We start from the raw sequence: 22,304 nt of genomic DNA, 5'->3' as shown, positions 1-22,304 counted from the left end.
TCCTTTAAATTCCTTGAATGTTTTTCTTTTTACCGCCCTGGATGTTAAATTTAATCTACAACGAACATATTTCACTTGAGGCTCTGTTTACAGTCAAGGCACGAGACTTTCTGCCTTTTAAATGTTATTTTTAGAAGCGTGTTAGTCCTTTTGTGAAGGCATGTGCAATTGAGCATAATTGTATATTTTACCACACTGCTTGTTATATTTAATCTAAATGCAACATGTAACCCTTAAAGGTGTAGTCAGCGATTCTGTAGAACGCTTGTTATCAAAAGCACTTTAGTTAGTTAGTTTAGGGAATATTTCCTCCTGATCCGCTACCTCAGTACTTTGTGTTGTTTGCTGAAAAAAATTACTCTGGTGTTTATACACAGCCTAGGCTCTGTATACTTGTATTCAAAGTTTCACAGAGTATGTAAACAAAAGGGCCCACCGTAGCTAGCAACATGCCTGATTACAGAGCCTATAGGCTGTGTGTTAAAACCAGATTTTATTTTCAGCGTATACAAAGTAAAAAAAATAAAAAATTACCACCACCAATATTTAAGCTAGTAATGAATTGTTTTCTGATTCCTACTACTGCCCATATTCCTGGCAGTTTGGTTCTACTGTTTTGTTGAACTATAAATAAAACATTTCCTGGCGGGATATTCGCTAATATTTGCTTCAAAAACAAAGTTTCTCTGGCCTGAAGCGAAGTTCTCTCAGACGCTTGTTGATATACAGTGAGTGAGTATTCCTTGTTGCGGTTTGCAGCCTGATTTAGTTGCTAAATGTTTTCTGCAACTTCAGACGGCACATTCTGACATTCTGAGGGCAAAGCAGCAATCAGTGGGTTGAAGGGTCAAAGCCACGCTACCTAGAAAGTATGCGGTCACACAGGTGCACACACACACACACACACACACACACACACACACACACACACACACACACATTCACGTCACACACACACACACGCAATCTCTTACACACAGACAAACACACATGATATACACGTCACACACACACACACACACACACACACACACACACACACACACACACACAGATTTAGCTCCACGATTTGGCCTCACCTGACCTAGAAATCCCCGACGGAGTCATCAGTAGGAACATCTGAACTTGATTTAAGTCGCGGCGCAGCAGACACGTGCAGCTGCTATGTGTGAGACCGACCTGTTACTGGAACGCCACAGGTTCTATTCCCATGGCAATTTCTGCTCTGCCCAAGTGTCACTGAGCAAGGCACGGTAACCTGACCCGCGTACATTCTTTCTTAGTTCAAATATAAGGTTATTAGTGCTGCAGACTTTGTTGTTTAAAGCCTCTGGAGCCCTGGTCTAGACTAGTCAATATATGATTTCAAAGTTGGGTTTCTCAAGCTTTTAAAACAGTCATTGTTTTTGTATAAAGTTCGGGCAGAGAACTGCCGTGATTGTTTCAAAATAATGTGTTATACGAACCAGAGCGTAGCCCGCCTCATCTAAACCGAATTAAGTTTTTATCAAACTTAAATAACAATATCTTTAATGTGGATTGATAGATAGGCCTAACTCTTTCTTTTTCTCAGATGCTTTACTATCATGCAACTACAGTAATAACTCCCCAAATTACATAGTTAGAAAGATTTTGTGGATTTGGGTTTAACAGGGCTTTACAATGCTTTTTTCTTGTTGCTATGTGAAACAGTTGGAAACCCCAAAATATTCAATTTACTCAATGATATCAGAATAGATACTAGCTCTTCTCTGATTCTTATCAATGTCACACAATTCAAAACTGAGAAACACTCTGAGTTGTCTTTACTTCTGCTTTTCACTTTAAAGGAAACATAGTAACGCTTCCAGGTTGCTATAGGTGACCGACTCCTGTGTTTTCACAATGACTCTTTAAACTAATAACTGACAAACTGTGGTTTCTCGGCAACGCCTCTTGTCAATCACAGCCCCAGACAAGCTGCACGTCTCTTCCACCAGCTATTGTATACACATAGTCCCCCTCTTCCCGTCTCACCACGATTGGGAGCAGAGCCTTCAGCCGCTCTGCTCCCCTGCTCTGGAATGCACTACCCCCCCGTCATCCGCAACACTGACTCCATATCCCTGTTCAAATCTAAACTCAAAACTCACCTTTTTAAATTTGCTTACCCCTCCTGATCTTCCCATCCCATTTTTGTTTTTAATTTAATTGATTGTACTGTATTTGTCTCATTGTACCTTGAGTGTCATGAAAGGTGCCTTTAAGTAAAATGTATTATTATTATCATTATTATAGTGACTCTGTTTAACGGAGGAAAAACACTGAAGCAGGCGCAGAAATTATTCTTCATATTTGACTTTAGGAGAAAATATTCTAAAATGAGCACTTTCTTAACATAAATTCAGGCATAGAACTAAATTCGTAACCTTTTCTAGCTTTTTCCTGCAGCTAAGTGTGTTACATTCTTCAACAGTTTAACCTCAAGCCAATATAGGCTTATGCATATATGATTGTATCTTGTTTATTTTTGTACTAGTACTTTATTATTATACGTATACCTGCCCAGGTAGGAAAATAGCAATTTGTTAAAGCCTGGTACATGACATCTCACCTTGCCTTAAACAAGGTGAATGTTTCTTTTCTACATTGTCCTCCTTCAAATAAAGTTACCCTACATAACATTTCAAGAACAGATGAAAAGCTCCACAAAAAGTCATTAAGGGCGCACTCACACTAGGCAGGCATTGGTACAGTGCCTAGGCCCGATTGACAGCTAAAGTCTAGTTCATTTGACCAGTGTGAGATGAGTGCCCCCTATGTAGAAATATCCTCTCTATCCAATGTTATCAGATATAAGTTTGATGTGAAAAATTATATAACCACAAAGTGACCGAATATCAACCAAAAGTCCCATAGTAAACAGGTTTGAGGGGCTCCACACCTTCACACTCCCCCCTCCCCCCCTTTGTGCATCGAAGGTCTGGTTTGAGTTACAGTCGATCGCGGCCGGGTCATTGGAGTTCAGTTACAGATACAGACCTGCCAAACGGCCCGAGCTATCGACATTTATTTACCTCTTTGAGTACGTCACACTTTCCATCTTATCAAACCAAAGACCTGATGGATCTCCTGATTATAACAGATGGAATATGAACATGTTAAATGAAAAGGTTAAATTGTTAAACTGTTGCGTAAGTTTGACTGTTTCAAACTTGAAGTATGTGTGAAACGAGCGGGTTATTTTTACTGGACACAGCCTGTCAACTTTGGAGCCAGCGCTGCAACTAATAATTGTTGTCATTATCGAGCAATTTGCCTATTATGTTCAATTTCATATTTGCCTTTTTTTTTTTTAGGAAATGCACTTTGAAAATGAAGGAGTTAGGAGAACTAAAATTGTCATGGCAACTGTCCAAAACTAAAACTCTTGAGTTTGAAGGAAGATTGCCTACATTTGAGCCAACTAATTATCTTTAGTTGAGATAACTTATCATTCATATGTAATGTGATTTAAATTTTTGAGTTCTATAAGAATACAAAAAGTAAAAGTTGAGCCAACTTCATATGTTTTGTTCTGAAACACTGTTTAATGTTTGAATCAATATTTTGACCAACTTTTGTTTTGTTTGTTACTTGTATGCCAGAGAATTAGTTGGCACAACTGTTATTGGTTGTAATTCTTAGTATGTAGAACCAAACATTTTCATATTTATAATTAGGTTAATCAAATTAAGTTATCAAAACAAAAGATAATTAGTTGGCTCAAATGTAGGAGTTTGCCTCAAACTCTGAAATCTATTGCAGACAGTTGCCTTCTTTTTTTGACATTTTTAGTTTCCCTAACTTTTACATTTTTACAGTGTGCAAAAACCCAGGTTGATCTTCAGTCCCAGATGCATTCAAAATAGCAGGAGCACTACAATCTACACATTTTTGGAAGATGGAAGCAGTGAATATATTTGTGCAGCCCAATTAAGCATCTGAAGTAGACCATCATGTCAGAATGTTTAGTTTTTCCTTCTCTCAGGATGGCAGAAAGCCTTAGGAACAACATTTAGACAATCGAGAGACGCTTAACATGATGAAGCTCTGGAACAGATGAACGCCTGAACGCAAGAATTAACTCGCACTTAAACGGATAAATAAAGTGTCCAGTCTGATTTTCTGCAGGAATAGTAACATCTGTAGCATTTATTATTTCACATCAGTAACGCACACAGACAGATCGAGGGCTGTGCAATCAATTCAATTTGTATTGCAATTACAATTTCGACTACAAACAATTATTAAAATAAGACATCAACTAAAATAAGACATGTTTTTGTGTCTGGTCAAGCCTTGAAGCTAGGGCATGTTTTATTTTACAGTTGAACTATATTTAAATTCAAAGGAAATCCAATGTAAAAAATAGACCAATAAATAAAATAATTCTTACTAAATCCATTATGTTTTAACAGTCAATGTGTTAAATAATCATTATCTCAAAATTAATCAGAAAAATAGCGATGGTGATTTTTTTGCCATAATCCAGGGGCCCTACTTAAGAGTCCCATTTAAAAAGAGGAAACTCTCCATTTCCTCCCACTCAGTGTATTTGTAAACTTGCGTACACAAAGTCTTTAGTGGTACATACTCTGATAGCATCTCGTTTGTATCATTTTGCTGTTTTTTTAGTCTTGTTTATCCTAATGCTGAAGTGTGCTGACAGGACAGAGTGAAACACACAGGTTATAATACAACGTCCTCAAGACTAGTGGTGACATCAGGCAATTTATTGATTAATTTTAAAATAATTATTTAGAGATGATTGCAGTGTCCAAAGGATGATTGATTTTTTCAAAGGGATAGTATTAGCCTATACATGATGCACCTTTAACTAATTAACTATCATAGGATTTTATGAAAAAACTATCTTTATTATCTTCACCCCATGCATTTAGAGATGTTGCTTCTAATGTACACTTCTAGTTTGACACGTGAATTAAAGCAATTTTGCCTACCGTGTCCATGGCTGACACTCCGCATCTCCTTATTTCAAATTCTCACCAAACCCTTGCTCTGTGGCGCGCTCCACATAAGTCGACATATCATGATTTGAATTGTGTTATTTAATAAAACCTGTAATGCTAAACCTAACAGGCTGTGATGTCACTGTGTTGGGCGATGACACCGACACACACCAAGCATCTACACAGAAAACTTTTTAAAAGGGATTGGTTTGAATGTAGGGATAGATTTCAGTGTTCCCACACTTTTATACATTTTTATTCACAGAACTAACTATATGCTATTGCTTGTAGAAAGCTTAGAGGCTCAGTCCGTTTCTGCCATGCTTTCAAGTTCAATTCTCTCACGATTGGAACATCTATCAATCTGTATTAAACATAATTGGACTGTCTGAAAGTAGAAACGATTGCCCAACTAACAAACTATGGTCTAGATACAGCGTCCTTGTGCCAGCCCACCGTCTTCAGTCTCATCTCTCGTCTGGTATCTGTGAGTCATCTCAATGTATCCCAGCTGCTATTCCACTGACGAACACACACGTCAGAATACGGACACATTTAGCTCTCAGCTCCTTTATAGCACTCGTCATGACAACCTTTCTCAATCCTAAACTCAGGCTTTGTCTCTCGGGGACAAAATGACCTTTCCTAATGAAGTGGGTTTGAGATTTGGAAAACGTTTAGCCAGTTTTCCATTTGTTTGCTTTCATGATTGCCCGCTGTGCCTTGTGTACAGCTCCGTTACAGTTGCAGTGTGTAGGAATTGTCGTTTTCAGAACAGACTTGGTAGAAAATTGGTAGAACTGACAAACCTAACTGCCATATGCGTTTGGGCGTCTTGGGGAAATACACCTGTTGGAAGACAGTACTATAGAATAAATAAATAAATCTTCACCTCATCACTTGATATTGTGGAAAGACTTGAGGCAGTAGTGGATGATGCCATCTTTAGTAACTAGCTTCTTGTCCTTGAAAGCCACCGTAGCTTCTGTAAATTATCCCAAAAGGCCGGGGTTAGCTAGAGAGCGTTGACATGTAGATCTCACCACTAGATGACACCTTTAAAAAAACATTGTAAATCCCCTTGTTTTCTCATATTTCCTTGTCTTACAATTTTTTATGGCATTTTCAAGCTTTATTAGATACAGTACAGAGTTGAAATTGGGAGACAGAGAGAGGGGGGATGACCTGCAGTAAAGGTCCACGGGTTGGATTTGAACCCATGACCACTGCAACGAAGGCCGGAGCCAATATAGTGCTCTAGTCACTATGCCACTGGAGCGTCCCGTTTTAAGGTTAAGGTTAAGGTTTTAATATTGTCTCCTTTCTCTCTCCGTAGCCCCAAGCCTCCCCCTCCCAATGGGGCCAAGTCCAACCCGTCCAAGCGGCACAGAGACCGTCTGAACGGGGAGCTGGACAAGCTGACCAGCCTGCTTCCCTTCAGCGAGGACGTCCGGGCGCGCCTCGACAAACTGTCTGTGCTCCGGCTCAGTGTCGGATACCTCAAGGTCAAGAGCTTCTTCAACGGTAAGAGATCAACTGGGAAAAGTCACTCGTCTTTCACTACTGTTGTTTTTACCGATTAGAGGTGGGGTCAGCCATTCTACAGAGCTTAGGCTGTGTATTAACACTGGATATTTTTTCAGTGCACACACAGTACGAACAGGTAGCGGATTGTGAGGAGATATTCACTGATTTTGACAACAAGCGTTCCTCAGAATAACTGACTCCACCTTTAACCAAAGATTGAAGCCTATTTTCTGGAGGAATTATTTTTCAGACATTTTAAATACATGCTTATATACTGAGATCATAAGGTTGGCAGGAATCAGTGTTGTAGGAGGGGGTGTGGTGGACTTTTGGCCATGTTTCCCAAATAATTGAGAGTAAAATATACTGAAATGCATTGATGAATCGATTTTCTTCTACCCAGACCTAGTTTGCACCACTTTCGCATTTATTTAAACCCCTTTTCTCTTCTCAGTCTTTAAAAAAAAAACTTTCATACTTGAGAGCTGACACTTCTGCTAGTTTCCTGTGGCAAATCCTGCTCATGGAAACATTAAAACGCGTTACACCAACCAAACTCACTCTTTCTTAACAGTTTATTCAGAGCGTTTCTTTAACACAGTTTAATCAATTTAGTGCCAGCAACAAGACGGAAGAATAGACACAAACATAGCAGTGTCTATTGAGCTGATGCTGAAAGTAGGTCATTTATTTAAAGTAGTCAAAGGGCAAATGTCTAGACTGCAATACAATTCTAACATTCTCAAGACTCATGCGTTCATTTATATAACACACTTACCTAAGCCTCACTTCCTAGCACGAGTTCGCAGAAGGCTATCTCTATGGCCACATATCACACCAAAGACAATGCAGAAACACAGTATTTCCTTGATATGGTTGATGGTATTAAAGTAGTTAGATTTTTATGTTAGAATAATGTGGAAGGAAGCAGAATAAAATCTTATTTTAAGTGACATTTGGGACTGATTTGAATTTACCAGACAAAGCTTGCATGGTTACTTGGCATTCCGGCCTCCCGTTGTTTTCCAAATGTTGCTTTAAGTCTTGATAATAAAAATAAGCTGAGAGCTAAAGGGCTAATGGTTGGGAAGGATTTGTTTTGTGAGAGCAATAACTTTAAAGTCCATCTGATAAAAAAAACTGCCGCTGAGGTTATTCCAGTTTCCTCATATTGTTCTGCAAGACTGTGTGGGTGTGTGTGTGTGTGTGTGTGTGTGTGTGTGTGTGAATTTTTCATACTTTCTTACTTTGAAAAAAGCATTTAAAGACGTCACCTCGGGTAAATTGAACTTGTGATTTGGCGTTTATTATGAGCAATAATTGATTAATGAAAGATAAAGATGGATGTAATGGTTTGATTTACTTATCTGTAGCTGAGACTCTTAGTGTGTGTGGTGTCGCTTTTTTGTTGCATTTACTGGAATAATAAAACCGCTGTAGTGTTCGTTAATTTTATTGTTTTCATTGAAGCTGCATAGGGAGCCAGAAATCTCAGCCACTGGCGATTAACCAACAAGTCATTGGCATTGACTAACAACCATATGAACCCCCTGCAGCAAGTTGTGCTCCGAGACTGTAAAACACTGACATATTGGGGCGCTCCGGTGGCGTAGTGGATAGAGCGCGTACCATATTGGCTCAGGCCTTCGTTGCAGTGGCGTGGGTTCAAATCTGACCCGTGGACCTTTACTGCAGGTTATCCCCCCCTCTCTCTCTGTCTTCACATTTCAACTCTGTACTATCTAATGAAGCTTGAAAATGCCAAAAAATTATCTTAAAAAAAACACTGACTTATTAATATGGCCTAATTTGAATGTGTGTGTATCTGAACAAACTGTGTTTCTTCTTAGCTGTTCTCAACAAAACAAAGTACAGTTTCAGTCGTCTCTCTTACTCCGACCTGTTGCCAACGGAAACAGACAGCAGAAGAGCCTGTTGCTGTGGAGTCATCAATTATTTGACAGCGCCGGTTACTTAATGTCGGCTGAACAAATGCGTTTGGAGTGCAGCGCCCGGAGTCTGGTTACTGTCAAACTACTATATGTCAAAGAGCTTGGGCGACGCTGTGAGTTCTAGCAGCTTCACGCTGCGCTCTTATTTTGACAGGGGATCAAAGATGTTTGGGTTCAGATTTATTGACTTGAGAAGGTGTGGATGGGCAAACAGTCGATTGATCGATGAGGTCATCAGTGGGAAGTTGATATCATATGTGTTTGTTGCAGTTGGTTCTGTTAAAATGGCATTGAAATCCTTAAGACAAAGAGCTGTTGTTTTTTAAAAAGCACAGTTAACTTAAATATGATTAATATGATGACATGTACGCCCCAGATGTATTATTGCAACACACAATAAATCATATTTACAGATTTTTTGAGTTATTTATTTAACAGATGTATCAACTGTATTCACTGACTGAAAAATAGATGGATTGATAGATAGATGGATGGATGGATAGATAGCTAGATGGATTGATAGATAGATGGATAGATAGCTAGATGGATAGATAGATAGATAGATAGATAGATAGATAGATAGATAGATAGATAGATAGATAGATAGATAGATAGATAGATAGATAGATAGATAGATAGATAGATAGATATTGGACAAGATGTATTTACTTTAGAAATCTACATTATAGCTAATTTGAACACACACAAAAACACACTCCCCACCCCTGCCCACTGCGCCCCACCCATTTCCTGTAGCGAGACCCTTTAGCACCCTGTGTCCCCTTCTCCTCTGTCTGAAGTTCACAGCTTCTCACTCTCTCTCTCTCTTTGTTGTTACAGCAGGGAGGCCTGTTCGCACGGAACTGGGACAACTCAAGGAAGGCTTTATGCATTCATCTTACTCTCTAACACACACACACACACACACACACACACACACACACACACCCCTAATGTTACCTCTTCTCTGATGCCTCAAACCGTACTTTTAAAGTTGACTTTTTGTTATGATGTAGTCCTAGAATAAAATTAATAAATAAAATGAAGTTGCAATATTACAGGAATGAAGTCGTAATAATAGGATGAAAACATTCAGTAAAACATATTACCAGTAACCTACAAAACGATGCAGAGAGCAGTCTAATGGCAGAGGTTTTGTCACCCACTGTTTGTTACAGGTGTCAACAGCTATTTTTGATAACATGTCGCTGATTTGCAGAAAGATTAAGCATTTCCTGAAGTTATTTATGGAAGAAGTAAGGTCCTCATTTTAATGCGCAGGGGAAAAGAGGTTGAGACAGTGCGTGGTAAATTACTCTAGGTGTGAAAGTCAATACGTGTCAGACCTTTAAGGAACCTGCAATTTCTCCAGAGTACAGGTTTTAATAATACTTATTTTACCTCCATTGTTTCTGTCTGTTTCTAGCTTTCTTCTTACCCCTTGTAGTTTCGACAATAAACTTTATTTATATAAGCTTTTAGGACATTAAACATAAAACTTTACAAAGCTTTTAAACAGGGACATCAAAGTCTGATTTGAATGATTTTAAGTGGAGCGGGCACCACGAGATGTAAGCACAGCGACAGAGGGTCAAAAATAATGGTTGAAACAATAAAATACAAGAGAACAGGTAAAAGCAAGTCTATAAAATAAGGTTTTACAAGGTGATACTGATACTGACACAACACAGCTGTGCGAGGACCGATTTTTTTTGTTAAATTAAAGTAATTCCCATCTTTGATTGACTGTTGAGAGGAAGTAATAACCCCACTATGTAAAATGTATGTAGAACAGGGACAAGGCAGGAAGTGGCTTTGATATTCTTAGCCCTTGAGGATAGGCCGAGAGCTTTTCTAACATTAGCATCTGGGAAAAACAGACTTATTTTTCCAACTTGTGGACAAACCCAACATTTAGATTGTCACATAGATGTTGATTCATTCCCTTAAAGCCCCTGTAAACCCAAATCCACAAAATCCTTCTGACTATGTCATTTGGGGAGTTAGTCACATGCTAGTAAAAGGATATGGAAAGAGAAGAGTTAGACAACAACTTTATAAATCCAAATGAAAGATATTGTCATTTAAGTTTGATCAACTTTGGTAAATAGAAATTTGGTTTAGATGAGGCAGGCTATGCTCTGTCTGGTTCGACCACGCGCACACAGTCCTGTTAAACAGTCTGGACAATAAAAAAATCTGTTTTTAAATATATCATTAATGAACATTTATTTTCAATCAGATTTTTGTAAAAGCTTATTGAGACACCAAACTTTGATATCATAGATTTTTATTTTTTTTACAATTTTAGACCAGGTTTCACTTTCCAGAGGCTTTAAGTTTTAAAAATGCCAAACAAAAAAGGGTCTAAAAACTGCGGGAATATTCTGGATAGTAGCTGGGAACTTAAGCTCTGTCTGTATCTTCTGCAGAAGCAAGCCCAGACATGACCATCTCCTTTGTTAGCTGCTCTGTGCTGCTGCTGCTGTGTGTGTGTGTGTGTGTGTGTGTGTGTGTGTGTGTGTGTGTGTGTGTGTGTGTGTGTGTGTGTGTGTGTGTGTGTGTGTGTGTGTGTGTGTGTGTGTGTGTGTGTGTGTGTGTGTGTGTGTGTGTGTGTGTGTGTGTGTGTGTGTGTGTGTGTGTGTGTGTGTGTGTGTGTGTGTGTGTGTGTGTGTGTGTGTGCTGCTGTGTGTGTGTGTGGCCGGACCAGACGCTGATGGCAGCAGGAGTTTCTCAATTAGATTATTCTTCATGAGGAATTCACATGAACCACAAGACCTCCGAGGCTGAGAGAGCCTGGTGGTGTGTGAGTGTGTGTGTGTTCGCCAACAAAGACATTTAAACACAGGCCAACCTTTTATAGCCTCTGGAAAACTGGTCGAAAATAGTTAAAATTCAATATATTATATCCAAGTTGGGTGTGTCAATAAACTTATTTTTTTATATACAAAAATCTGATTTAAAAATAAATGTTCATAAATATTATCAAACTTTTTCAGCTTTTTTACTGTCTTGGTCTCTAGGCTGTTGTCAGGACTGTGTGGGTGTGGCCGCATCAAATGAGCTCCATGTCTGAATTTATGAATATCAGTCCATTTCCTAAAAAATGGCAATACATTCTACACACTGCACCTTTAAGTGCGGCAAATTGTATCACTTGCCTTTACTCATGTGGAATGGGAGGATTTGTTATCCCTGCATCATTGCATTTTGATGAGTTTGGCTCTACTTTCTACTATTCACAATTCAGATGTGAATATAGTGCAACAATCAACCACTATGTCTGGGGATATTTTGTCATTTAAATTGGTGTGATTTTTTATTTTGGCCACTTTCACATCCATTTAAAACGTTTTATTGTTCTGTAAAATATATTTATATTTATGTTTGTCATTAGTTTTTATTACGGCAGACTTAAAGCCCCTGTAAACTGAAATCCTTCTAAACTACAGTATGTCATTTGGGGAGTTAGTTACATGATAGTAAAGCATCTGAAAAGAGTTATATGTGTATTTATCAATCCAAATAAAAGATATTGTCATTTAAGTTTGATAAACTTTACAGAAACTTTGTTAAGATGAGGCGGGCTATGCTCTGGCTCTTATGACCTATGAGCCAGAATTGTTGCACCACATTCAGACAGTCCTTTGCTTTCTGTCTGTTGCATTATTTGATATTTTGAAGAGATTTTTCCATCTGTCGGTTCAAACAGATATTAGAGACATTCACAGTTTCACACACACACACACACACACACACACACACACACACACACACACGCACACACACACACACACACACACACACACACAGAACAGAGTGTGTGTGGTTGTGGTGAATCCCTCTTTGTGATTGCGGCGTTACCAAACACACCAGTCTGTCTGATGGCCGATGGATTACCCAGAATTCCTTTCAGTGTAACAAAGATGACCCGGGAGTGCAAAGGCTCATGGGAAGGCCAGACTGGATGTGGCCAAGAAAGAATCGCTCTGTTTGTGTGTGTGTGTGTCTTTGGGCCGGGCCGTCAGGATGATGGGAAACGCCCGGGGGTTCGATCCCATGGCCGGTTGATCACAACACTGCCATTGTTCAACACTTTCTGAACCAGACTTCCTTCATCTTCAGACACTGATCTGTTTTTATCCTTAGTGCCTCTGTGTGTGTGTGTGTGTGTGTGTGTGTGTGTGTGTGTGTGTGTGTGTGTGTGTGTGTGTGTGTGTGTGTGTGCGCGTGTGTGTGTGTGTGTGTCTGTCTGTCTGTCTGTACTTTTCATTCATGCAGTCATACGATACTTATCATGTCCAGTTGGCCTGTCACTATTTAGTTATTTTGAACAACACTTTTAACACACATTTCCTATGTGTAAGTTTTTCCATTTTTAATGTATAGAGCCGTTATTGTAGTAACTTCCCAATAACGTTCACACATTTCTGAACCTAAGGAGGAACCTAAGCTTTAAGGAGGAGCCTTACTGTTATTCTAAATGTCCCTGAACTAAGGACAATACAGCTTTCTTTTCTTAAGTTTTTCATTCTTTCTGTTACATCATGTGCGTGGGTGGACATGTTTATTTTACGATGGATAAAGGAAAGGCTGAAACTTGTCTGAGAGGTGGCAATGACAGACAGTACAGGTGTGAAAGTGAAAGGTGATGTACAACCGTATTTCACAAGAAAAAAACGCCTCTGTACTGTCTCCACTTGAATATAGACAAAGAAGAAGTCTACTAGGTATCCATGATAACTTTATTCTTCTGTTGGTCAATTAAATATTTGCAGTTTATTTATTGTTTTATTTTTAAATTTAAATGTTAAGGTCATTCAATACAATGAACCACAGGGACACATACACATAAAAATTTTAAAAACTAAATTTAATGTAAAATAATATAAAACCAGCAGTAGCAGTAATTACAGACTGATTGCTTACTAAATAATCCCGGTTCTTATTCAATCAAATTTAACATTCAAACCCCTATACTTATATTAGACCTTCGACCTTTCTTCTTCAGGTATATTGCTCATGGGGACCATTACCTTACAAACACCTCAAAGAGTATCTCTTAGTTCATGTCTTAACTTCTCCAATGGCAAGATGGACATTAATTTTCCTTCCTAACTTTACTGTCAGGAGCATCTTCATCTTAACAACTTGCTGTTTTCCGATGAAGCTTTTTCTGTGTCTCTAGAATTCCATATGTAGTGGAATTCCATGTAGCGGCTATTTGAATTTGAGGTTGGGACATTTTTCCAGCGAGGATCTGTTTGGGTTTTTGTGTAGTGAAGTCTTCATTGTGCTCGTTGCTGATGAGGCCGGAGCAGAGGAGAGGAGATTTTCTTGGGCTTTCGAGAGCCGTAATTTGTGGTCTTATAATAGCTCTGCTGAACTTCCCTCCTCCGCTGGGCCTCAGGAAACACACACACACACACATACACATACACACAGACATATAGCCATATAGACACACAGTACACACACACACAGACACACACACAGCCACAGCCACATGCACGTTTGAATGCCTATACTTGTGAGGGCATTCCTTAGCCCCTTACCCTAACCTAAACCATATAAACTAAATGCCTAAACGCAACCCTTACACTAACCCTAACATAAACCTAATTCCAACCTGAACCTTGAAACCTAGTGTTAACCCTCAAACCGCTCTTTAATGGCCTGTCCCAAAGTGAGAACCGGGCAAAATGTCTTCACTTTCCTAAAAATGCCCTCTCAACTGGTTCTCACAAAAATTGTTGTACAAGTACACACACACACACACACACACACACACACACACACACACACACACACACACACACACACACACACACACACACACACACACACACACATGCATGTACATTACACACACTTTTTTCTTTGTTACACATTCACTATTTTCTTGCTCTCTCCCTCTCAGTGCACACGCCCTTCCCCCTCCTCCTCCATGCCTTTTCCAGATGTGTTTCCAACAGAGAACAGTTTCGGGCCTCAGTCAGTATTCCCCGCAGATTAAAAACTACTCGGGGTCGCCAGGCTTTCTCCAATCTGACCTTTGACTTGTCCCATGGTTGCTAAGGAGGCCATAGCATGTAGATAGGGATTGAGTGACCTAAAACTGTCTCTGCTCAAAGTCTAGATACTTACTTTTAAATGTTTTGGCTTAAAATATGGACAAAAGCTACTGAACTACTGTAGCTGTAAATCAGTGGACTTTGATATGTCAACTGTTGTTTCAAAGAAAGGTTGAATATTAACTTTCAAGTCCAACTTTTTAAGCCCAACATGGACAAAAAGCCTTGAATATAGATAGATAGATAGATAGATAGATAGATAGATAGATAGATAGATAGATAGATAGATAGATAGATAGATAGATAGATAGATAGATAGATAGATAAAACAACTTATTTTATCCGCAGCAAAACTTTACATTTTAAAAGGGGAAGTGTTGCTATTTGTTGCTTTTATAAATGACGTCAGCGATCAAGGAGCATGAACCTCTGTAGTGTTGACTTTGGTTTTGAACACATTGTCCCTTCTTCTGCCTTTCTCCCTGCTCATTGACTGACAGGCCGCTGACAGACACAAACCGGTGCTGGCCTTGTTGCTAAGTTATTTTTTTCTCACAGTGACAATGTACAATGACATGTTAAAACACATGCACACATAAAAGAAAGCCTTCTCTAAAACACTAGTAGGCCTAAGTCGAGCGTAAGATTCATTTTTTGGCAGTGACTGGTTGGAAACAGATGGCGAGTTTAACTACGTTTGGTGGGACAGGCTTGAATGTGTCCCAGGGCAAAATAAGGTAAACTCAAAACTTCTGATGTGTACCTAAATCAGGGCTTCACTGTGGATGTGGGGCTCCAGTAATAATAAGGGGAATGTAGAAGATAATATTGTAATAATAGTCAATAACGTCATAATTTTTAAGTTTTTTATTCAATAAAGCCAGTAACATAATACAATTTCTGAACAATTAAGGTACTAACTTTTTGCCCATAATGGAAGAATTATAATGTTATCGGCCGTTATTACATTATCAGATGGGACTTTTAGAGTTGCGTTACAGTCAGGTTAGAGATCAGACAAGTAATTCCCATACTTGTAAACAGAGGAGATTTAGAGAAGTCATTGGGGGAAAAAAACCTGCTTTTGGACAGCTGCCATTACCGACTGTCTCAGCCGTGTTGCTTCAGTATTATGGGTTTGGCCCCGCAATTATCTCCTTAAATAAACTGTTATAGTCATTTGCTCAGTTTTCTCTTTATTGCCCCTGTCCTTATTCTTGAATGAAAACAACTTATTTTCAATCAAAACTTTGTAGTTTTTGAGAGGAACACAATTTTTTTTTAGATGAATACCTTGAGGACACGTTATAAATTTTCAATTGTAAAACATTTTTTTTGTTTAGGAAATAGAAATTAAATAAATGAGGGTTTGTTTTAAGATAAACTATATGAAGACATCACCTTAACGTGTGGGTGTTGGTGATAGGCGTTTATGTACATTTATTGTTCTCCAAATTGACTTAATTATAACATTTTCTCCAACCGCCGACATCATTACAGTTGTGTGGGGCTTGACACATGCAGATGTTGGCTGTGTGTGTGTGTGTGTGTGTGTGTGTGTGTGTGTGTTTATACTGGAAAAATGTATCCAGCGTCTTCAATTAAGAGAAAGCAGTTCAGGTCGAGAGAGAAAGACAGTGAACTGGTTTGTGTCTGCGAAAGTTTGAGCATCAATATTTGTATTGGCAGGAGAGACAGAATCCAACAGAGGAACCCTTTTTATACTACGGCAAGAGAACCGGTTCTGTCAACAACATAGAACAGAGAAACCAAAAGACTAGAAGAGAACAGGGCAGAAAAGACTGGAACCATTCAGGGTTTGACATGTGACAAATGGGCCAATCACAGAGCAGAAAGAAAGGTTGTTGTTAAGAATGATTTAAAGGTGGAGTCAGTGATGCTGGAGAACACTTGTTGTCAAAATCACTATTGTTGAAATCAGTGAATAACTTTTAAAAAATCTAGTGTTAATACACATCCTAGGCTCTGTAAATAGGTATTTGAAGAAAGGGGGCCCACCATAGCGAACAAAATGCCCATTTACACTGCAATTATATTCAGTAGATATTCACTGATTTTGACAACAAGTGATTTTGACAACAAGCGTTCTCCAGAATTACTGACTCCACTTTTAATAGAGAGTATGGTCTTGTGATTCATGGTTGTTGTTGTTGTTGTTGTGAAGTGAATCCCGGAATTAATGCTATAAATCCTGGAGCGTCTCCTGCGATAACATCGGACCTGCAGACCCTCTGCACCGAGCAGCGCAGTCAAAACACAGCAGACACACACTCCTGTACCAACCTGCCCAGGCATCTGGGGAAGACCAGAGTGTGTGTGTGTGTATGCTCTTCTTTGTTTCCTTTTACTCCACTGTCATTAACTAAAGCATTCTTCTTTTATCGAACGTAATCTTCTCTACAATTCTTATTTTTTTCAAATAATTCATCTACAGATTATTTGTTTGCAGACATTGTTTACTTTAAACATAGAAAGCAGTTTGAATAGTGCTACCGATGTAAAATACGTTTCACAAAAAATAACAGCAAAACGTCTGCCAATAACATTCATAACAGCTCTCTGGAATTCTGGGTAATGAAGTCCTATAGAGTCAAAAAACACTTCCTCTTTCTGCTGTTTGGTGAAGCAAGATTTAGTATAACTTTTGCTCCTTTTCCAACAATAACACATGTATTGAACTCTGAGATCCTATGTAGTATAAATGTGCAAAAACTTTAGAAATCGGTTAGCTAGCCTGAGAAAAGACAGAAAGAGTGTTTAATGGTCTCACTGTTTATATTATAATAGTGATTTTATAATGATAGAACGCTGGTTCCATATGGATGAAGTATTCCTTTACGTTTTACTAGGTCAGATTGAAAGTGTGATAACTGGCTACATGAATAAACCAGGTAAACAAACGCCTTACTGGTAGGCCTCCTTTGTTTTCGTGCCACTAAGTTGTTCCTGTGCCGAGCCCTATTCTATTCTTCATACGGACAACAACCATAATGCTGGCAAACTATCAAACAAGCCCCGCCAAGTCTTTCATCTCTAAGTGACTATACACTCCACATACACACAGTGCCTTTTAAACACCTGTTGACTCCATATTTATTTTTTTAGTGATATGTCCCTTCAGGCGAGAATACACCGGAGTAGTACTGTGTACTGTAGTTGTACAATCTGTTTTGGTTTAAGCGAGTCATCATGTTTTTGTTGCTGTTGTGTTTCGCTGAAGGTGAGATGCTCCTACTGAGCCACGGAGAGATAGATTATAATCTCCACTAGGCAAACGAAGGGATTTGCATCTCCTAGTTATTGAGCTCAGATGTCTGACCTTAAAACACACACACATGCACACACACACACACACACATACACACCAACTGCCCAACAACAACATACACACAGTAATGAAAAACATCAAAGGAAGCAGACTTTTATTAAAATGTGACAGGCAAGAGTGGAGAATACCCTGTCTGAGCAAAGTCAGTGATCAACACAGTTGAGTCTATTTCCTATGGATCTTGGTTTGTTTGTGACGGTTTGAACATTTACACACTGAAGACTAGACACTGCAGGTGAATAGAGTAACATTTTAACTCATATATATCATCATGGAACTTTGCCAGTTGATTTTTTAAATTGAAACAATAATTTTTAGTGTTTTTTTTGGAAATGTTTGAATGAATATGCAGATTTGGCAATATCTTACTTGTTATGCCTACATTTGCGTCTCTTGCGTGTCTCTAGAAAAATGTAGATCAGTGGTCTTCAACCAGGGTCAAGTACTACAGCGGGTATTGAAAAAAAACTACTGTAACTTGAGATAATGGTTGTTTAAGATGGTTTTTAGGTGAAATATACAGACGAAAGACAGATGTCCCAGCATGGCCTGAAGGGATCATAGACAGAGAGCTGAAAGTAACAACCCCAAAACCACAGAACACCTTTCACCAAAATACTTGCCTCTGTTTTCAATGTGGGACAATATCACAGCACATTCATACACATCATGGTTATATATATTCTTTCACAGAAGACAAAATAAAAAACAAAAAATGGCTGAATAGGTAAAAGTCAAGAAAAAAGCAACAGCAAGATAAGTGAACGGTCACATTTGTAGCACAACTTTTAACAAAATAGTTGAATGAAAAGCAGTAGATCATTCATACAGACCATATCACAGCACATTCATACACATGGTTGGTAAATATTCTTTCACAGAAGACAAAATAAATGACACAAAATGGCAGAATTGGAAACTGAGGTAAAAGTCAAGATAATAACAACAAACTAGTTGAATGAGAAGCAGTAGATTATTCATACAGTATTGGTCCGTGCGTTGGACTGCAAAGATTCAAAGTGTTTATTGTCATATGCACAATAAGAAACATGTTCTCAGTCATACAATGAAAATCTTCCTTTTTTTCCCACATACTGAATGCCAAGAAAGAAACAACATGAAAATATGCAATATACAAGTAAAATTGAAGAAAAAAACAAAGCAGCATCAATACTAGACGCTTTAGCTCCACGTGCCTGTATGTAATCCGGAGGGGGGAAACCTGTAAAACGCGTTGACTAATCTCTCCTGTGAGTCTTACAGGAAATAATGTGTGTCAGAGGAAGTGAGGGTGGGAGGAAGTGCCCGGGGCGAAGTCGTGGTGTAGAGAAAGGTGTCTGCTAACCTCTGCTCTTAGCCACAGCCAAACCGGGCCAAACCGGGCTAAAGGGGGCTAGGAGAGAAGGCTGCCATTGTTGTTTTAAACAGCACACACAGGACATAATGTGCTCCAAGCCTGGTCTCTGTCCTTATCACAGGAACACAAAAGATGTAGAAGCAGCACACATTATCATACATTGCTGTTGACACCTGACACTTTCTCGTAAAATTACAACTTTATTCTCAATATTTTTATTCATTTATTTTGCCTGGCCGTGGCCCTGATACTCCGTCGTAATTGAGAAATAATAAAGAAATGAGGAAAGCATTAAAGGATACTTTTAGTTGTTTTAACCCCAAATATGTTTTTGTTTTTGTTATTTTTCAGCTACTTATGCAGCATAAAAGCTTAAAAAAACCTTCTATAAAATTAGTTAAAGTTAGATTTTAAATTCTATTTGAAGCTCTCTCAGGTATGCTGGAACAAAATTCAAGGTTTTTTCTTCACACTTTCGGGGGTGTTTAGACATTTTTCTCTCTCACCACATGTGAATATTTCGGTGAGTCATTATTGCTGAGAAGTCTCTTGGATATCAGCAGCTCTCATTTGTAATTTAGGGGATTTTTTCTGATTGTTTTAGTTTGTTTTGATGCCACTGTATGAAGAAAAGGAAGAGGAGGAGGAGATGGATTCATTATGGCTGTTATAGATCAAAGCTAAAACGCCGTCTTGTGCTTTTACAATTTTTTTTGTTGAAAGTGTGTGTTGCAGTTCAGGATACAGTTACGGAGCTGTCATGATCTCATTTTCCTCCGAGGAACAAGCTGCTTCCTGACTCCACTTCCCCTTTATCGACCCAAATCTGTCGGTCAAAGTTAGCATCTGCTTTCATTGGATAATCCGTGCATTGCTGATGGATGTACCCTTTATATAACCAGCTATCCTGCCAAGCATTTTGATTGGTTCGGAGACAGTGTTCCAACTATGACGACAGTTCACGTTATGGCAGCTCTTTGCACTAACTGAGGAGCTTGTTATCAATCTTTATTAGTTTTCTTTTCTGAAACATTTTTATGTATTTTTTTCTCTCGTTGCCGTGGGGAGAACTTTCTCAGCACATAGGCCAACTGGTTGTGATGACTACCTCTGGAGATGTTTCTAATTAAAATGACTGTGTCTTTGATCTGACGGGATTAAACGGGATCACAAATTACTTTCAAAAAAAGGCTAAATTGATGTATCTGTAGTTCGCCATCTTGAAGTTGTTTAAAATGATTTGACATCAAGCTATTATTGTGTGAAGTATTCTGCCATGCCTCAACTTTTATTGCTCTTACATCAGAACTTGAATCAGTTTCATTTCAACTCTTTGTACATTTTTCAACCGTTACAAGTCTTAAAACTGTCGACCTTTGAGCAATTTAAAGTACAGGTTCACACAGAGCCAAAGAGCTGCAAATAAACCCAAAATTACAGCAATAAATTGAAGCTCTACATATCTTAGAGCAACTTGTAAAGTCTGTAGCAATCATAAATAAATCAATATGTGTCATATACACTTAAACCAACAATAATATATTTTGGGCCAGTTTCACAGACATGGATTAAGCCTAGTCCTGGACTAAATGGAATTTTGAATGGAGAGTGTCCATTGAAAGTACAATTTAGTTCAGAACTAGGCTAAATCCAGGTCTGCGGAACTGGCCCATATATTTTTTAGTCTGTCATCTTCTAACTAATGCATTCATTTGACTGGAAGTCTTATGGATCTCATGTAATGTACTGTATAAGGGCCAATGAATGGGTTTCTATGGCTACATGTTTCAGGGAGGAAACGGGCAGCTGTCGGAGGTCAACACCTGCTTTTACGCTCTGTGTTTTGTTCTAAATGCAGCCATAAATCATACAAGGACATGTGTAGCAGTGAGATGTAGCATTTCATATTTTAAAGGTGCACTATGCTACTTTGGGTGTGTCAGGGAAGTGAACATTTTCTAAGGTATATTTTCTAATACTTTTCTATACTAAATTAACTCAAAAGAAAATGTCATCCCTGGAACACTGTTTATAGTAAGGAAGCTACATTAAAAGATAATGTTTTAATATTGTTGTTTACACCAGTATGTATTTTTTTTGTTCAAACATATTCTAGTATTATTGGATTTATGATGATAAAATTATTCAATACTAAGAACGAAATGTACATTTATATTTGTAAGCAGGCTATTCAAATGTGAATACATCCCCCTCTTCTGAAACTGCATAGTGCACCTTTAACCATATACGCTATTCTGATTGGTTCAAGTACTGTTTAAACACAAGTGATAAATTGGACTTCCCCCTTTTGCAAAACGCTGCACGTCTGCAAAGCTGCTGGTTGTTTTAATGACAGAGAGAAGTGAGTTTGGTTAGAACTTTATGGTGGAAAATTACTGGCAGGCTCTATGCCACGCCCCTCTCCCTGTGAATGGGAGTTTACAGAGGCAGCAAGGCAACTATGTGTGGGTCATTACAGGCAAAACGACAAGCTTGCCAGACAGTTTGATGCAGCGGTAATATCTTCAAGAACAAGCTTATCTGCTATTATAGACGAGAAAAACACATACAAAGGGATCAAATATTAATTTGTCAACTGCTTTTGTCTGTATGCAATCAAGTCTTTTTCGCTATAGTCTTGTTCAATGCTGCAGGAACTTGAAAAAATTAAACAATTTATCTTTAATTATAGATTCAAGTCTGGCTGAGACACTAGAATAGATATATCTCACTAATCGTCTCCACACATCTGCTCCTCTTGCTTCCAACATGTTTTATCACTTTTCTTCTTGAGTTAGACTTATGAGTCATTTTAAATCTAGTTTGGTGTAACAAGAACTTCAGATAACATCATATCTTTCATTTTCAAGTGAATTTTATCGTGATATAGTGCAGCGTTGGACACAAACATCTGAGAATATACTAATTCTTTAATATTTCTACAACATCTTGTAACATCAACATTTTACACTCAAAGATGCTACAGAGGAGACACACATTATGAGCAGTCAGTACCAAATTGTGATGTTTAATTTTAAACACAAGCCCACTGTA

The 22,304-nt window shown here is 38.5% G+C and overlaps 1 protein-coding gene across 1 annotated transcript in view; it reads left to right on the top strand.

Annotated features, from left to right (window-relative positions):
- ahr2 (aryl hydrocarbon receptor 2) overlaps nt 1-22,304 on the top strand; it is a 65,917-nt gene that overhangs the window by 5,711 nt on the left and 37,902 nt on the right. Inside the window, exon 2 of the mRNA XM_080053262.1 lies at nt 6,328-6,515. Within this exon, the coding sequence (XP_079909388.1) occupies nt 6,328-6,515 (188 nt within the window). The remainder of the gene's footprint in view (nt 1-6,327; nt 6,516-22,304) is intronic.

The sequence above is a fragment of the Ammodytes marinus genome (assembly GCF_949987685.1).
Source record: "Ammodytes marinus genome assembly, chromosome: 24".
In the NCBI taxonomy this organism is placed as follows: Eukaryota; Metazoa; Chordata; class Actinopteri; order Uranoscopiformes; family Ammodytidae; genus Ammodytes; species Ammodytes marinus.
This window is presented reverse-complemented; position numbering and strand designations above follow the sequence as displayed.